At 40.5% G+C, this 14,000-nt stretch overlaps 1 protein-coding gene across 1 annotated transcript in view; it reads right to left on the bottom strand.

Moving 5' to 3' along the window:
- The window catches only part of KDM2B (lysine demethylase 2B), a 108,448-nt gene that overhangs the window by 52,848 nt on the left and 41,600 nt on the right, over positions 1 to 14,000 (bottom strand). The window contains exons 6-7 of the mRNA XM_085321044.1: positions 10,836 to 10,951; positions 4,254 to 4,380 (exon numbers count right to left, since the gene is read on the bottom strand). Coding sequence (XP_085177170.1) covers positions 4,254 to 4,380; positions 10,836 to 10,951 — 243 coding nt within the window. The remainder of the gene's footprint in view (positions 1 to 4,253; positions 4,381 to 10,835; positions 10,952 to 14,000) is intronic.

The following is a 14,000-nucleotide window of genomic DNA, read 5'->3' on the forward strand; positions in this document are numbered from 1 at the left end:
CCTCCAAGACGGAGGGAAAAAACAAAGCATGGCTCCTTCACCATCCCAGAGGGTGTATCTTCTTTATCCATCAGGCTTAGTATATAGTTAGAGCCATCCTGTTAAAATTTTAGCAGTGGGAATCTTAAAAGCTGCAGGCTACAGAGAAAGCCTATTTCTGAGAGCCCAGTATCTTCTCCCAATTACTCTTTGTCAGCTCACTCTCAAGATCTGTATCTCACTGAAGGTCAATTGTGGTTGAAAACATCCAGTACAGACTCATTCATGATAAGAGTAAAAATAATGAAGACATATCCATCCTGAAACAGCGCATGTTCAAGCCTAGTAGSAAACCCAAACAGGATCCGTTTTTGATGCGAGCTGACAGGACAAATGTCGCAGCTGAGATGGACGGGGAAACGAAAGAGTGGAGAGAGAGACAGAGAGGGAGCGCGCGGGAGAGCACGCTCTCAGAGCAGCCTGTGATTGCTGTCACGTCATCACTCCCCTGAGCGTTTGCCCTTCTGTGAAAGAGAAAAGAAAAAAAAAATACTCTCACACACTGAACTAGGAGGCAACTGCCTGAAGTCTCACTCTGACACTGAAGAATGGGAAAGCCATGGTCTCCTTCCTCCATCTCATTTAGAAGTGTAGACATTCTTCATTCAAGGATGGGGAACACTCAAAATTTTAGCCTGCYTCCACTGAGTCTTTAAGTTTCTGCCTGAAGTTTTTGGGGCCAGATATTTAGAAAGTAGAAATACAAAGATCAATGTAATTTGCTATACTAGTGTATAACTAAATTGAAAGAGGTATCACAATAGACCCATAGCAGAGAATTTCTGTGAGTAGCCAATATCTTTAAAGGCTCATTCTGAATTTGGCCACCTTCATCTCAAAATAAATACAATGTAATGAAAACATAATATGAAAAATATAAGATATCTACAAAACGCAAGTGATGATGAACTCAGTTTTCTGTGTTCTCCAGGGATGATCTCTATCACCACAGTAATTTCTTTTTTTCACAAAAAGAAATTTAAGGTGAACAGGATCTCTGGAAACCATCACCACCCCATAAATCCCAGAGACCACATCCAGCATTCTGCGTTCTCGCTGGAGGATGTCCTCCTCGGGTATTAGTCAAGTCTGTTGCTTCTTAGTTTATGAGATCCAGTAAGACTGTTGTATCCAAAAGTATACAAGAAAAACACCACAACTCCAAGGTGAAAAATAGCAAGTGCTAGCAGCTTAAAAAAAAAAAAAAGTAATAAGTAGACATCTAAAACAAATTATGTCAAGCAAATTATATAATAAAATAGGGGAAAAACAAGAAGCAGTTATAAACATTAAACTTATTCAAGAGAAATTTCTGAAAAGGAATGTAAGGATGTGAAAAAGCTTTTCTTAGACCAAGAAGGACAGAAGACAATTAAATCTAATGAGGGGCCTGCAGAGAAGGTAAATTTTGTTTCATTACTCTTTATGGAAGATGRTGGGAAATTCTTCGTCAAGGGATACTCTCTCATGGGAAGTCAAGAGACTGCTAACAGACAGAGAAGTCTCTAAGGAAGAGAGGAGCATGTAACAATTTAAGGACATGAACAGTTCTGAAGAAAAGATCAAAAAATGTAGGAGTAGGGTCTTAATATCTAACTTCATTTGGATCCATCATCCCATAGCAGCCGAATGAATATTAAGATACAGACACCACAAAACAAACAAATGTTATTCAGGATTACAGTTCATGGAGATTCATCCTGAGTCAAGAGGCTAGACCCTGAGATTAGCTGAAAGGACAAGGAAATATTTGAAATAGTATTACCTGAGCAGAACAAAACAGCACAGCTTTTTAAAGGTAGATAATGTACCTTTACTCCTGCAGAAATTTTGATAAATACCAAAGAAAAACATCCAGAAGATACAGTAGATCTGTGCTTCAGAACAGCAAGTCACAGTTAAATAATTATTTTAAGGTAAGATCCTGCCAGGAAACAAGCAGTTTCTGACAAAATATATATATTTATATATTTTTATATATATAAAAATCTGTCTCTCCTGGAGAAAAAGGCCCTAGATGTCAGTGTGAGAGACTTTATCAGCATGCTAATACTCTGAAGTCAAGAAGTAGCTGGCAGGTGCATGAACTATACACTGTCAGTAGACACCTCTTCAGTAAGCTCGAAGTCCTGATCTATTCAGGACAGTAATAACAGCCCAAGATCAGCCCAGCCACATCCTCCCAGCACCTTCCTTTACTCAGCACTACCAGCCACACAGTAGGGTGGCTGCAAGTCAGATTAGCTCATCGATCCTATCGATAACAAATTATTCATTTTTTTCGTCGGTAGGGTTCATTTTCAGTCAGCTCACTGAACTATCCAGCTCAGCAGGCAGCTGCACAGTCACTAGAGCCCACAAGAACAGGATCATCTTGTGAGGGCAGCATGTTTCTTACATTAGCTTAAAATGAACATAAAAACATGCCCAATTAACAGGGAAACAGTTTAATTTTCACCTTCCCAGAGGCCAACAATTCAAACCACCACAGGAGACAACAAGGCCTAGACAATGTTACCATCAAATCATTTTCCAAACAGCCAGGGTCCTTTTACCGATGTCTTTGCAGTTGACACGCTTTGGTTATGCACAGCAATCCTCTTCCCTCTAGACACTGGACATGCACTGTTCCCAGTGAGCTCGTACATGATTTGAATATCTCTTGGCTAGTAACCGGACTGAGACRTATTTCATGGGGATCACCAAATCATTATCAGTAATCACTGAGCTGGGCTTGAATTCACACTGGTGATTTAGCTGGGAAAGGTCCCATCTCAATATCCTGAGCCATCCACTCTCCACATCTAATCTGTTCTGCAATTACACCTCGGTGATCTGTCACCCCTGCCTTGCCAGCAGGAAGAGCCTCTTCCCAGTACAGCATCTCTCACGCCAGTGGTTTGACAACAGGAGGTTGCTCCTTATTTTCCAAGGAATGCAGTAACAGAGCCTTGTCACTGTGGTTTTGAAGTGCTAATCCAAAGGGCTAAATTCATCCTTTCCTCTAGGATAATCTTRTATAAAGAGAAAAATTCCTCCACACAGAGTGCCTGACTTACTGACCCTTCAGATCAGAGTCTCCCAGCACAAAATGTGAAGCACTCAGATTCCCAGGACYGCAAGAGATTTCCCTGCCCTATCTACACAGAGTTATTAGCTCCCTCAAGTTATTCTTGGTCAGTGAAACTCAGTAAAGAGTGAGTCTGCCCATAACTTCCTCAATCCCTCCTACTGAAACTTATGCTGCAATTAGGTGATCATTTCCCTCCTCTGTCCAGAACCTGTGGCAGCTGCAAACACACCAGGTTCCCCCCAARGGGCATCTCAGGGAGCAGGAGGCAGAGGAATACTTCAGTCCTCCTCCATACTTAGCATGTATCAGTTTAAGATTTAGCTGGTAACTGTGCTACTTTCAGCCCTTCCATGTTTAAAAGCAGGGAGGTAACACGGCCCACTACCTCCTTCCATTAAGGGCAGGGGGTGGGGGGGAAGAGGGCAGTTCAGCGAGGCAGCCACTGGAATTGCTAACACATTGGTGTTAAGCTCACGTCAGTGCCAAGGCAGTGCCTTCCTGCTTCAGAAACATCTATCCATCTTTGCTGTGGTCCATTTTCAGCTATTGTTTTAAAGGTTTCTTTGACCTCCCTGCACCCTGCACTTAAGTTACAGATCGTGTAGATTTGTATCRGTGTTTTCTTGTTTTTGTTTATGTTTTCATTTTTGTTTTTCTTTTAAGAACTGAGAGAACTACAGCAGAGACTAAAGAAAAAGAAGCCAGATTTATTTACAGTGATGCATTCTGTAGATGCAAAGCGCTATAAAAGGACTAAGTATCCAACCCACCAGAGCATATTTGCAATGCATACATTTCTGGCTACTAAGGTACTGTGCCAAACATGACAGTAAATCCTCAACCGTTTGGCAGATCATCTCAACACAAACATTGCTGGAACCAAGAAATAAATGCATCCAAGAATTATTTTTCCAGGATGCACTTTCTAAGGGAATGCTCAAAAAATGTCATTTGAACTAGGTTGGTACCTTGTTGAAATGCTTAMGAGTCAAATCCTCCCCACCCAAAAATAAAGAAATAATTCATTAAAATTTCTCCAGTTCTCCAATTTAATTTATAATCTGCTTTGCAGAAACCAAAGCAGTAACTAGCCTAAGGTGCTAGCATCAGTTCTGAATATGCACTCAAAGGATTCACTCACCAATTAACATTGATTCTTTCTGGTACTCTTTGCTGAGGTGGCAGCGCTGGGTCACACAGGACACATATCTCTCCAGAACATACCAGCACATTTCATAGTAGAAAGGATAACGGAATTTGGCATGCACCTGAAAGCAAGATTGAGACTGTCAGTCCACGGGGAAGGGAGAGAAGTTTGCAGCACAAGGGCCAGGCATCATTCTCATCATGTTATCAAGAGCACAAACAGTATGCAGCAGGGGGAGGGGAGCGAGGGTGGGCGCCGAGTGCGATGTATGCCTTCAGCATACACAATGAGGAGCCTGCCTGCCTGCCTGCCTGCCTGCCATGATAGCATCATTTCTTGGTTCACTAATTTGTATCCTCTTGGGGTGGTGGGAGAGGAAAGGGTTTGTGTTCTTGTGAAATCGTGAAACTGATGGATGGCCCCTAAGGTATTATTTACCTCCTGTATAAACATAGGGTGGTCACATACAGATGTTAGTCACTAAAATTCAACTTAAAATAAAAGTGGGTTTTTTCAATTTCCTAAACACTATCTATCACATGATTTATCAAAATGACAGCATTACCTAAAATGAGTTGAGCGGGAAACACATTTTTTTTCAATCACTTTTTTTTTTATAATAATTTCATTAAACAAATGAACAAACTAATTTTTGATTGTTGTTAAATAAGTGTTAAAAATAAAAATCCTTCATTTGGTTTACACTTAGTATTTTGATAGCAAGTTAACTTCTGCCGCAAACAGAATAGAAAAGCAGGATTTTGTCGGATTCTGCCAAGCTAGGCACTCTTCCTTACATCTCAGACTTGTTCTCGCACAAAAAGCATATTCTCCAACATTGTGTATTTGCAACATCATGTCATGTTCAGAAGAAAAGGAAGTGGGTTTCCTCCCCTCCCCCCACCCCGAGTTTTCTATATATGGGAGGTCACTGTACCAAGGAAGAACCTGGGAAGCTCCTAAAATGCAAGAACATATGTATATTTGTTGTGATTTGTTAAAAATGGATGCCATGCATCTTGCATGCACTTGTACTTACACTGTACAGTTCTTTCTCCTGGCGGCACAGAAATTTGCATTTTGCAGGCTCGCATGCATGCACTGCTCTGGGATTATAGGAACTGTTTTAACATGTTCTATGCAGTTTAACTGCTCACCTTGCCAAGAGGYGTCCACCCACCTTTAATAAAACCTGGACTGCACCAGAAAGGATCATCATCTCAGAAAGCCCATTTTTAAGCAAAACAAAACAAAACAAAAAAAAAAAAAAAGGCAATGAAGTCTAAACAGACCCATTGCTCCTGACATCTGGAAACTCAAATTCGGCTCTGCAAGGCAGATAGTGTCGAAACACCTGCCTGTGATATGGGCATCTGCTTGAGCATACAGATGTCTTACCAGAATGCCCGTGTTTGAAAACTATCCCCAAGGTGCACAACCAAAGAACTTGCCTCTGTTCCCAGGGCACAAGAAACAAACACTTTTAGCTGTAAAATAAAATGTAATTAAGGGGAAACATACCGTATTCCCCCACTAAATGTATCACAGTATAGCATTTAAATACTCTGCACAAAACCCAGAGCTGAGATCTCAAACTCAGCACAAATGCAGCTGGCCAATCTGAACTGCATGTCACTRCAGGTGATGCTGCACCTTTTCAAACGTTCCCCTGTTCTGTTTGTTATCAAGCATACTTTAAAAAACAACAAACAAATAAACAAAAAACTAGCCAAACGACAGCCCCCTCCTATATGTGAGAACATTTAACCCCAGGGCCTTTTCGTATTGGAGTTTTTTTCCTTTTGGTTTAGTTATGTGTCAGAAAGAAGAGATCAAGTCACTTATCACTATTACGGAACACAGGGGAAATCAGCCATGCTAAAATATATGCTAATAAAGGAACTCAAATTTTTCCAAGAGAGCACTGCAGGAAACAAAATTTGCAAAGAATTGACTTACAAACAGGAAGCCGCCTTCCACCCCTCAGCCTTCAAAAGGTTTTCAGCCACATGCCTGGGAATATTAAAGACATCATTGCTCAACATTTGTTGACAGATTCTGAGCTTCACCAAATTTAGTTGTTACCAATGTTAATTCAATGTGAAAGACAAGGCAGTAATGCATGCAGTGCTCCCATTATGTATATCAATCTTTAATATTCAATTTGAGTTCCTAATTGCCTCACTATCAATGTTCCAACCCACAGCAAATCCCTCCATGCCTCTGTAATTCACTATTTGCCTGAGAAGGCTCTGCTTTTACAAACCTTCAGAAGGAAGAGCTACCATATGCAGCAAAAGATACCGTGCAAAGATCACCAGCGCCTTTTGCCATTAAAGTAAGTCTAAAAGTGCTTTAAAAATCTTTCTAAATTTGGCTTATATGGAAGTATAGAGGAGTACATTATTCATGATATTCTTGGATATTGGTTCATTATAATGGCTGTGAACTGCTTTAAGTACATAGCCATACATTTTCCATTGTATGCTCATAGTCAAATGAACTTTTATTTTGAAAAATTAAAAACTGAAATGAAAATTTTTCTGTGATCAATTTAAAATGCAGTATCTCGCATGGACATTGCCAGAGGACTAAATTTCACAGTAGCAGGGAAAGAGACTAGATCATCTAATAGGCATTTTCCAGCTCTAACTTCTATGATTAATAATTTACAATCCACTGATTTTTTTTTTAATTATTCCTGTACAGTGAGAAAAATCCTCTCTGGAATATGATCCAGTTCTTTAGTTCAAAGTGAAAATTATTTTAGAGACTTGTACCCCCTGCCGAAAACAAAACAAAAAACCCCTAAGCACATAAGGTACGTTTTCCTCAAGAAAGTATTAGTTTCTTCTACTACGTCCATTAAAATCATTACATACCCATCTTTAATTGCTCTAATTGCAACACTGAGAAACAATTTATGTTTATTTACAAAAAAATTAATTTATTGATTTAAAATATTATCTTAAGTTCCAGAAAACAGAATCCGTTGCAAACACCATCTGTGAGTGACCACCTTACGTATATAATTTGAGTGCTTTTGTCCCTATACGTGTTCAAATATTTTAAAGAGGTTACATTTAGATGAGTTGAGAGTAAGTTTGACGCATTCTTCCTCTTCGGTGACACGGAGCTGTAACGCCAGGATGATGAATCCCTGCTCGGCAGCCTGCTCTGCAGTTATTCAAGCTGGTCTAGCAGAGAGCTAAACAGCTTGGCCTATGTGACTGGCTGTTAATTGGCCTCTAGGAAAGCCAGACTGCAAAATGAGAGTCTCTACAATTTGTAAGGCTGGAGAATATTTGTTTACCTCAATTGCACATTAGGAGCCGTTTCCAACAATAGACGTGTTTTTTATTACTCCTTAAAACTATTTTTAAATGGCTATAACCCTCTTAAAAAGTCTCCCAGGGATATGAGAAATTAAGCTGGAATAAGCATGACAAGGATATAAACTAGGCAATTTTATCAGGCTCTAAATCAGCATTACCATTTCAACCATATATTTATCTTTGTCTTAGCAGCTAAGACAATAACAACTATATCTAGCATAAAAATGACTTTGAATATCAGCAATCAAAGATGATTAAGCATGATATAGCAGATTTAAACACAGTGAAACCTCCATAAAATTGCTYAGTTCAAAATTGAAGAGAGGAAACACACCTGTATTACACTTTGACTGTGGCAAATTACTTTGTCAATCACTTCAGTTAATTTACTTCTGTGCTAYACACAATGGAAAGATCAATACTGATGAGAAACTCATTTGCAGTATGTTCACATTAGCAAATCTGTGTGAACTACACACTGTATGGGAGCCTCCTACACTAGCCAGTGTATGAATAAAATTATTTGAGTAMGAAATTACAATATTTGATTGCTAAAGCAAACGAAGTAGTACACTCTAGAATTCTATTTTGAAAACATTTATCCCTTCAAGATTCACTAATGATATTTTTAGCTTTTTGTTATTATTCATAAATAACAATATTGATTTTTCCYGCTTCTTAGCAAACTTCTTTCTTGCTTTAGTGCCAAGGTTCATACTTTGATTCTGTCTAGAACTTCTTACTAGTCTGTGAYTGCTCATACCGCTCTGTCATCGCAYGGCTGCACACGAGCTTGCGAGCGCAGCTCCRCTACTGCTGGGGTAATCCCAGGTAGGGCTGGGTATAACACGCTGCTGGCACACAACAGCTGGCAAGTGCTGAAAGCGTTACTGTGAAGCTGTGGAAGTTCTAGGCTGTTGGCTTTCATTAGTCTTTTTTAAATCACTGCAGTATTTACTAGAAAGAAAACAATATAGAACTACATAGACTTTGAAGAAAATCTGAAACAAAACTGAAAAGAGCAGTTCRGCCTAAATTGGGACTTCCGAACATGGCAAGATCCCTTTCCAAACAACACGGACAAGGACATTTTCAGAGAGGCGGATACCCAACTCCCAGAAACCTCCCACGAGGTCAAGGTGTTAGGAGCATTTCAGTGTAACTGGCAGGTAGGTTCCTAAAAGTCATCAAAATACTTAACTCTAATCTGGGAATCTTGGGAAATCTGCCTCCCATTATAAAGCATAAAAGATCTTAAGTAGCCAAAGCTGCACTCAATTCCCAAGAAGGGCCTGACATAAAGCACTATCGAGCAGTTGCAACTCTACTAAAACCTATGTGACCTCGAGCTGCTCATGTCCCGTGGGAGCATGATGTCAGCKCTTCTCACACTTCAGGAACTGAAGTATTTCCTGTCCATCTTCTCCCTAGTCATCAATGGAAATACATAATTTGGTGCTGGCATTGATCCTTCTTCTCAGGCAACCTCCTTTCACCATTTTCCACTGAGGTTGCCTGCGCTAGCATCCTCCCCAGCAACAACACTCCCTCAGCACCTGCAGTCTCCAGCATATATTGCTAGCTCTTTTCTACTGTCACTTTRAAAGCCTTCCTACATCTATCACCTTGTCTAGCCAGAGTTGACCCTGGTCCCCATCCTTTTTCTGAGGCACTCGTACAGCTCATCCCACCTCCCTTCACTCTGCTAGAGAAGCTGGTTGAGACCCTTCTGCTTCTGCCATGAGAAYCTTCTCCTGTTCAAGTCTCTTTACCCTTTTTCATGTCACCTCAAGTTCTTGCCTTAGGACTCCTATTCAAAACCAGACTGAACTCCGCTCTGGCCTTCACCTCCACTTTTGCTCTCTGCTACTTTCCTTTCCTTTMCCCTTTCTACTTGCTCTGAATTTCAGCTTTTGTCTTCACATCTCTTCTACTAGGAATTCATTTTCTTACTCAGATTCCACTTCTTCATTAAAATTAGTTGAGGAAACTGCTGCTTCTTCCATTGCTTTGCAATGTGAAAACTACCAGGCCTTGCGTCCCCTGCAAAGGAAGGGAGCCGTCTCTTCCCAACAGACCGCTGGCAGAGCGCGGCTGGGGGGAGGACGCCCTTCCTCCCGGTGAGTCACAGATGTATTTCTAAACAATGCAAACATGTTTCGGGCCAATGCACTCTCACTACAAGAAAAGCGATTTGGGATAAAATCCCACTTGGAACCAAAATTGTACTCTCTTGTAGAGGTGAATAACACTGAACATTATTGATGTTCAACACATCACCATTTTAAGATTTTTTTAATGAAGAAGCATTGTAACTTCCTGCCATTTTGCCAGCCTAAATCTCCATTAACGCTATGTTTGGCACCTGAGCCAGTGGTTTATCATCACCGTCTCAGTGCCATGCTTTCCAAAACAGCCAGCCACRAAGTCTCCATCTGAATTTGTATGCACCACAGGTCCATCTTTGCATTAAAATGTTGTTGCCTGTATGGTTTATCTAATAACCTACTGACACTTCCATCAGATTCTGTTATTTTACAGAACTGCAAGGTTCTTTAAAAGCAGCTAGGTATCTAGCTTCTTAATCAAGATCGTAATTTTCAGTCCCAAGCAAAAAGTCTGCACAGTTGCCTCTTCCAAGATATAACATTCTTTCCATCAGGTGGATGCTACAGCCAGGTGAGTGTCACAAAGTTCAGACTTAGTCCCGCCCCAGACTCTCTCTGCTATAAGAAATTCCTGTATAGTGTAGAGTCACAGTAGAAAAAAATCTTGCAAAGCACAGAAGACATCATTTCACTTGCAATTTCTCTACAGCTTTCTCAGTCCAGTTGTGGACAACAGAAGCATGTTAGTCTCATTAGCTCCAATCTTGGGTCTCCGTTCCAGGGGTGCATAGAGAYACGATAGTAAGGAGTTACCAGAAGTACTGGCACAAAGGTCTATAATGACCAGTATGTCTTTATGCAAAAGGGAAGGTGTTTATGAAACTTTAACAGGCAGAAAAAGGGATACAGGAGGGACAAGTCTGTGGGAAGYAGGGAAAAACAGATGAGTAAATCCCACTAAAAATAGCCAACATTTGAACGTCTCATTACTTCATGTTTACCTGTCTTGTTTCAACAACTCTGACACGGAGATCCCGTCAGTTCTTGTTTCTCAGTAAGGAATATGAAAGAGACTATGACAGATCATAGTCACAAAGAACTGTTCAGTTAAAAAGAGAATCAAGTATCCTTACCCTTGTTCTGTCCTCAATTTCATAGATGCGAAGCTGCATGGGAACATTAAAGCTATGCAGGATATTTCCACCAAACACCAGAGAATCTACTGGAGTATAAACCGCATGTATCCACCCTAGAGAGGGAAAGCAAAGAACTGAGATTGCCTCATGCTATGTAGGATTACAGACCAATTAATAAGCAAATTTTCACAACCCCATGAACCCCACTCTGTGGGGTATGAGAGAGGATAAAGCAGTGAAAGGTTAAAGTGGTATGCTCATAGCCACTCTAAGACTGTGGAGATAGCAGAAGGAGGGCATCTTATGATGTTCAGTCTTACAGCCCCTTGTAATTTGGGTTCTTCTATTTATCCACAGCACAGTTACAGTGTTTACTGAGAACAAGCAAGCTTGTGACTCAACCACATCCATGACTAAGTAGTAAATTCAGTCTCCTCAATATACTTGGCTCTCAGACGCATCTTCTGGCACCTGCAGTAGGGTTGCAAACCATGTTGTCAGTGATGGTGGGCTAGGGCTGTGGAACTGGACTGAGTCACATCAAACTTATTTCACACCAACATGAGAGCACACATYTTCAGATGTCAATGATTTCAGGTTATTACCAGCCCTCTCTCAGAGATGAAAGKTTTGTATCCTATTATCAGCTTCCTGAGGCAACTGAAAAATCTTTTCACTAAGTCCCAAGTTAAGGGATTTAACATTTCTGCTACTCAAGCTGATGAGCCTGTTCTGACCCTATCTTGCAAGGGACTGATTTCATTTCACAGACTCCAAAGAGAGGGAAGAATTTTCTATCACAGCAAAAATTCAGACACAGTAATTCAGGCAGTCACAAACTAGCTCTTCTGCTTCCGCATTGTTTGCCTGGCATGTCAGCAGCTGAAGCACTGGCTATGCAAGACTGTAGCCTCTGATCTCTGCAGTGAAAAAGGAATTGATCCTGTTAATGATCTGGGACCCATGGAGACCTGACACTTTTTTTTTTCTTTTTTGCCTTTCTAATGAAAAGCATCACATTTTAAAAACTAATAGACAGCAAAGCAACATAGGGGGTGGTCAATTTTCTCCTAACTGTGCACTACTTTCCATTAAAGCTGTGGAGGCTTTCCTTCACTTTAAGATCAGTGAGGGAGCAGGAAAATGCCATTCAGCCTAAATGGCCCTCCAGCTAGCTGCCACGAAAGCCCTCCTCTACAACCATCTTTAAACCACAAAGATCTGTGAAGTTATGCCTGAGAAGTCCTTGAGCCATAGTAGATGGCAGAACGAGGGCTTTAATTCAAGGGCATACTGGTAGGAGAGTTGAAAGGAAGAAAAATCCGTATCAGAATTTTCTCCCTAGAAACACAAGTTCATCACTAGATACATTTTTCTTAATCTGTAAGTCTAATTCCACATGATAAGTGTGATGCAGGGAAGAATGCAGGTGCCCTGTGGCCCTGGCAGCTCTAGGTATTGCTTTATCTTTCCTACTTTAGGTAGTATAATTTCAGTTACAGAGTGTGTCCCCCTCCCCCCCAATAATTTAGCAGGTTTATCACTTCCAAATCAAGACCAACCAACTATAGAGGATCTTTTTTTCCCCATACAGGTATTGCAGGGACTATACACATCAATACTATAAAACCTCTTTACAGTTTAAGTAGTTCACCACCTCACATTAAGTACRTCTGTCTGTACTAGTAGGAATGTACAGGAAAAATAGATCATCTTCTGGAACCTAGTCTTTGGGAAAGGGAAGGGAAAAGGTCTAAGGCCAAAGAATTTGGGGATATTCCTTCTACTAGCTAATAAAAGATTTATATGATTTAGGGAAAAGAGCGGAAACCATATGCTAAGGTAAATCTGTTGCTGTGTCCCTAAACCTTRTTTACCAGACAGATAGGGAAACTCAGGATTAACTTGTGTGATAATTAAGGTTAATTATCAGTTTTATAGCTGAACAAACTCATGCTCCTAAAGGTGATGCGATCAGTTAATATACTGGAGTTGACACTTGCAACAAGATATTTTAATGGAATGATCAACATCTTTCTAAAACACAATCTGTTATCAAAGATTTACAACTCTACTGAAGAGAGCAACTGAGCTGAAACCTGGCTTTCTAGCGCTATATGAAAGGTGGAAAGGAGATAAGTTTGGTTCCTTCATTTTATAAGAAATAAAGCAATTAAACATCACTGTAGTTGTTCCTTAAGTGTGTTTTTTCCTAAATTACCACACAACAGCCTCCTCCTAACAAGTTATGTTACCTCTGTGAAAAATCCACATTGGTGCTCAACTGATTTCATTATTTCTTGCTCTCTGGGCGTCAGCCTCATCACACTCTCCCTGACCCCTCAGTTCTGGCCCAATTAGATGCCAGAGGTCTTTGTGTTAATAATCTCTAGACTTACCAGGGAGTAGTCCCAATATGATTGAGAAAAWTTTCAAAGGATCTATCACTGCCTTAAGACAGTGTTCCACTGCAAATGGTGTCCCTCACACCACAAATCCTTAGCAGAAAGATTAATGACTAGGAATACAATTTCARTCTTGTCACTGTTGAAAAACTGGTAAAGATACAAACCGAAAGTCTTCCTCAAAATACCTGAGACAACCTCTGCTTGTGTGGGCAATATATGTAAGTTGCTACTTGCATTTATAAGCCAGGTAGCTACTCATCTTATTAACAATTAGTACTACTACTACTACTACTACTCATCTTACTAACAATTAGTACTTTCAACTGACAGATGTAAACTCCAAACTTCCAACGCAATTAAGTACTGAGTGCTTCAAGACAAATATATTTCTAATAACAAGATTTGAAGTATTGCTTTTTAWGACACAGTTCTCAATAATGAAACCTGAAATAACAAAGCACTAAAGTCAATAAAAAACAAACAAACAAACAACCCCCCCCCCCACCAAACTAGAGACCAAGCAGCACACTGGAAGACCTAACTGCAAAGCCCTTGGAATCACCGTGCAGGATCACCAGGGCCTCCTCGCAGAATGAGGAGGGACAACTGGCCCCACGTCCTGGTGAGAAAGCCTCCTCTGACTCCCCATTAGGGCAAACCATGCATCAGCTCCTCAGCACGGAGGGGACACCAACTTCTGTTGCCAGCAAGGAGATGGAAAAAACGTATGCTAACACCCTCTCTCTAGCTCTGA

The sequence above is a fragment of the Rhea americana genome, unplaced genomic scaffold, assembly GCF_003343005.1.
Source record: "Rhea americana isolate MKP2758 unplaced genomic scaffold, rheAme1 scaffold_68, whole genome shotgun sequence".
Lineage (NCBI taxonomy): Eukaryota > Metazoa > Chordata > Aves > Rheiformes > Rheidae > Rhea > Rhea americana.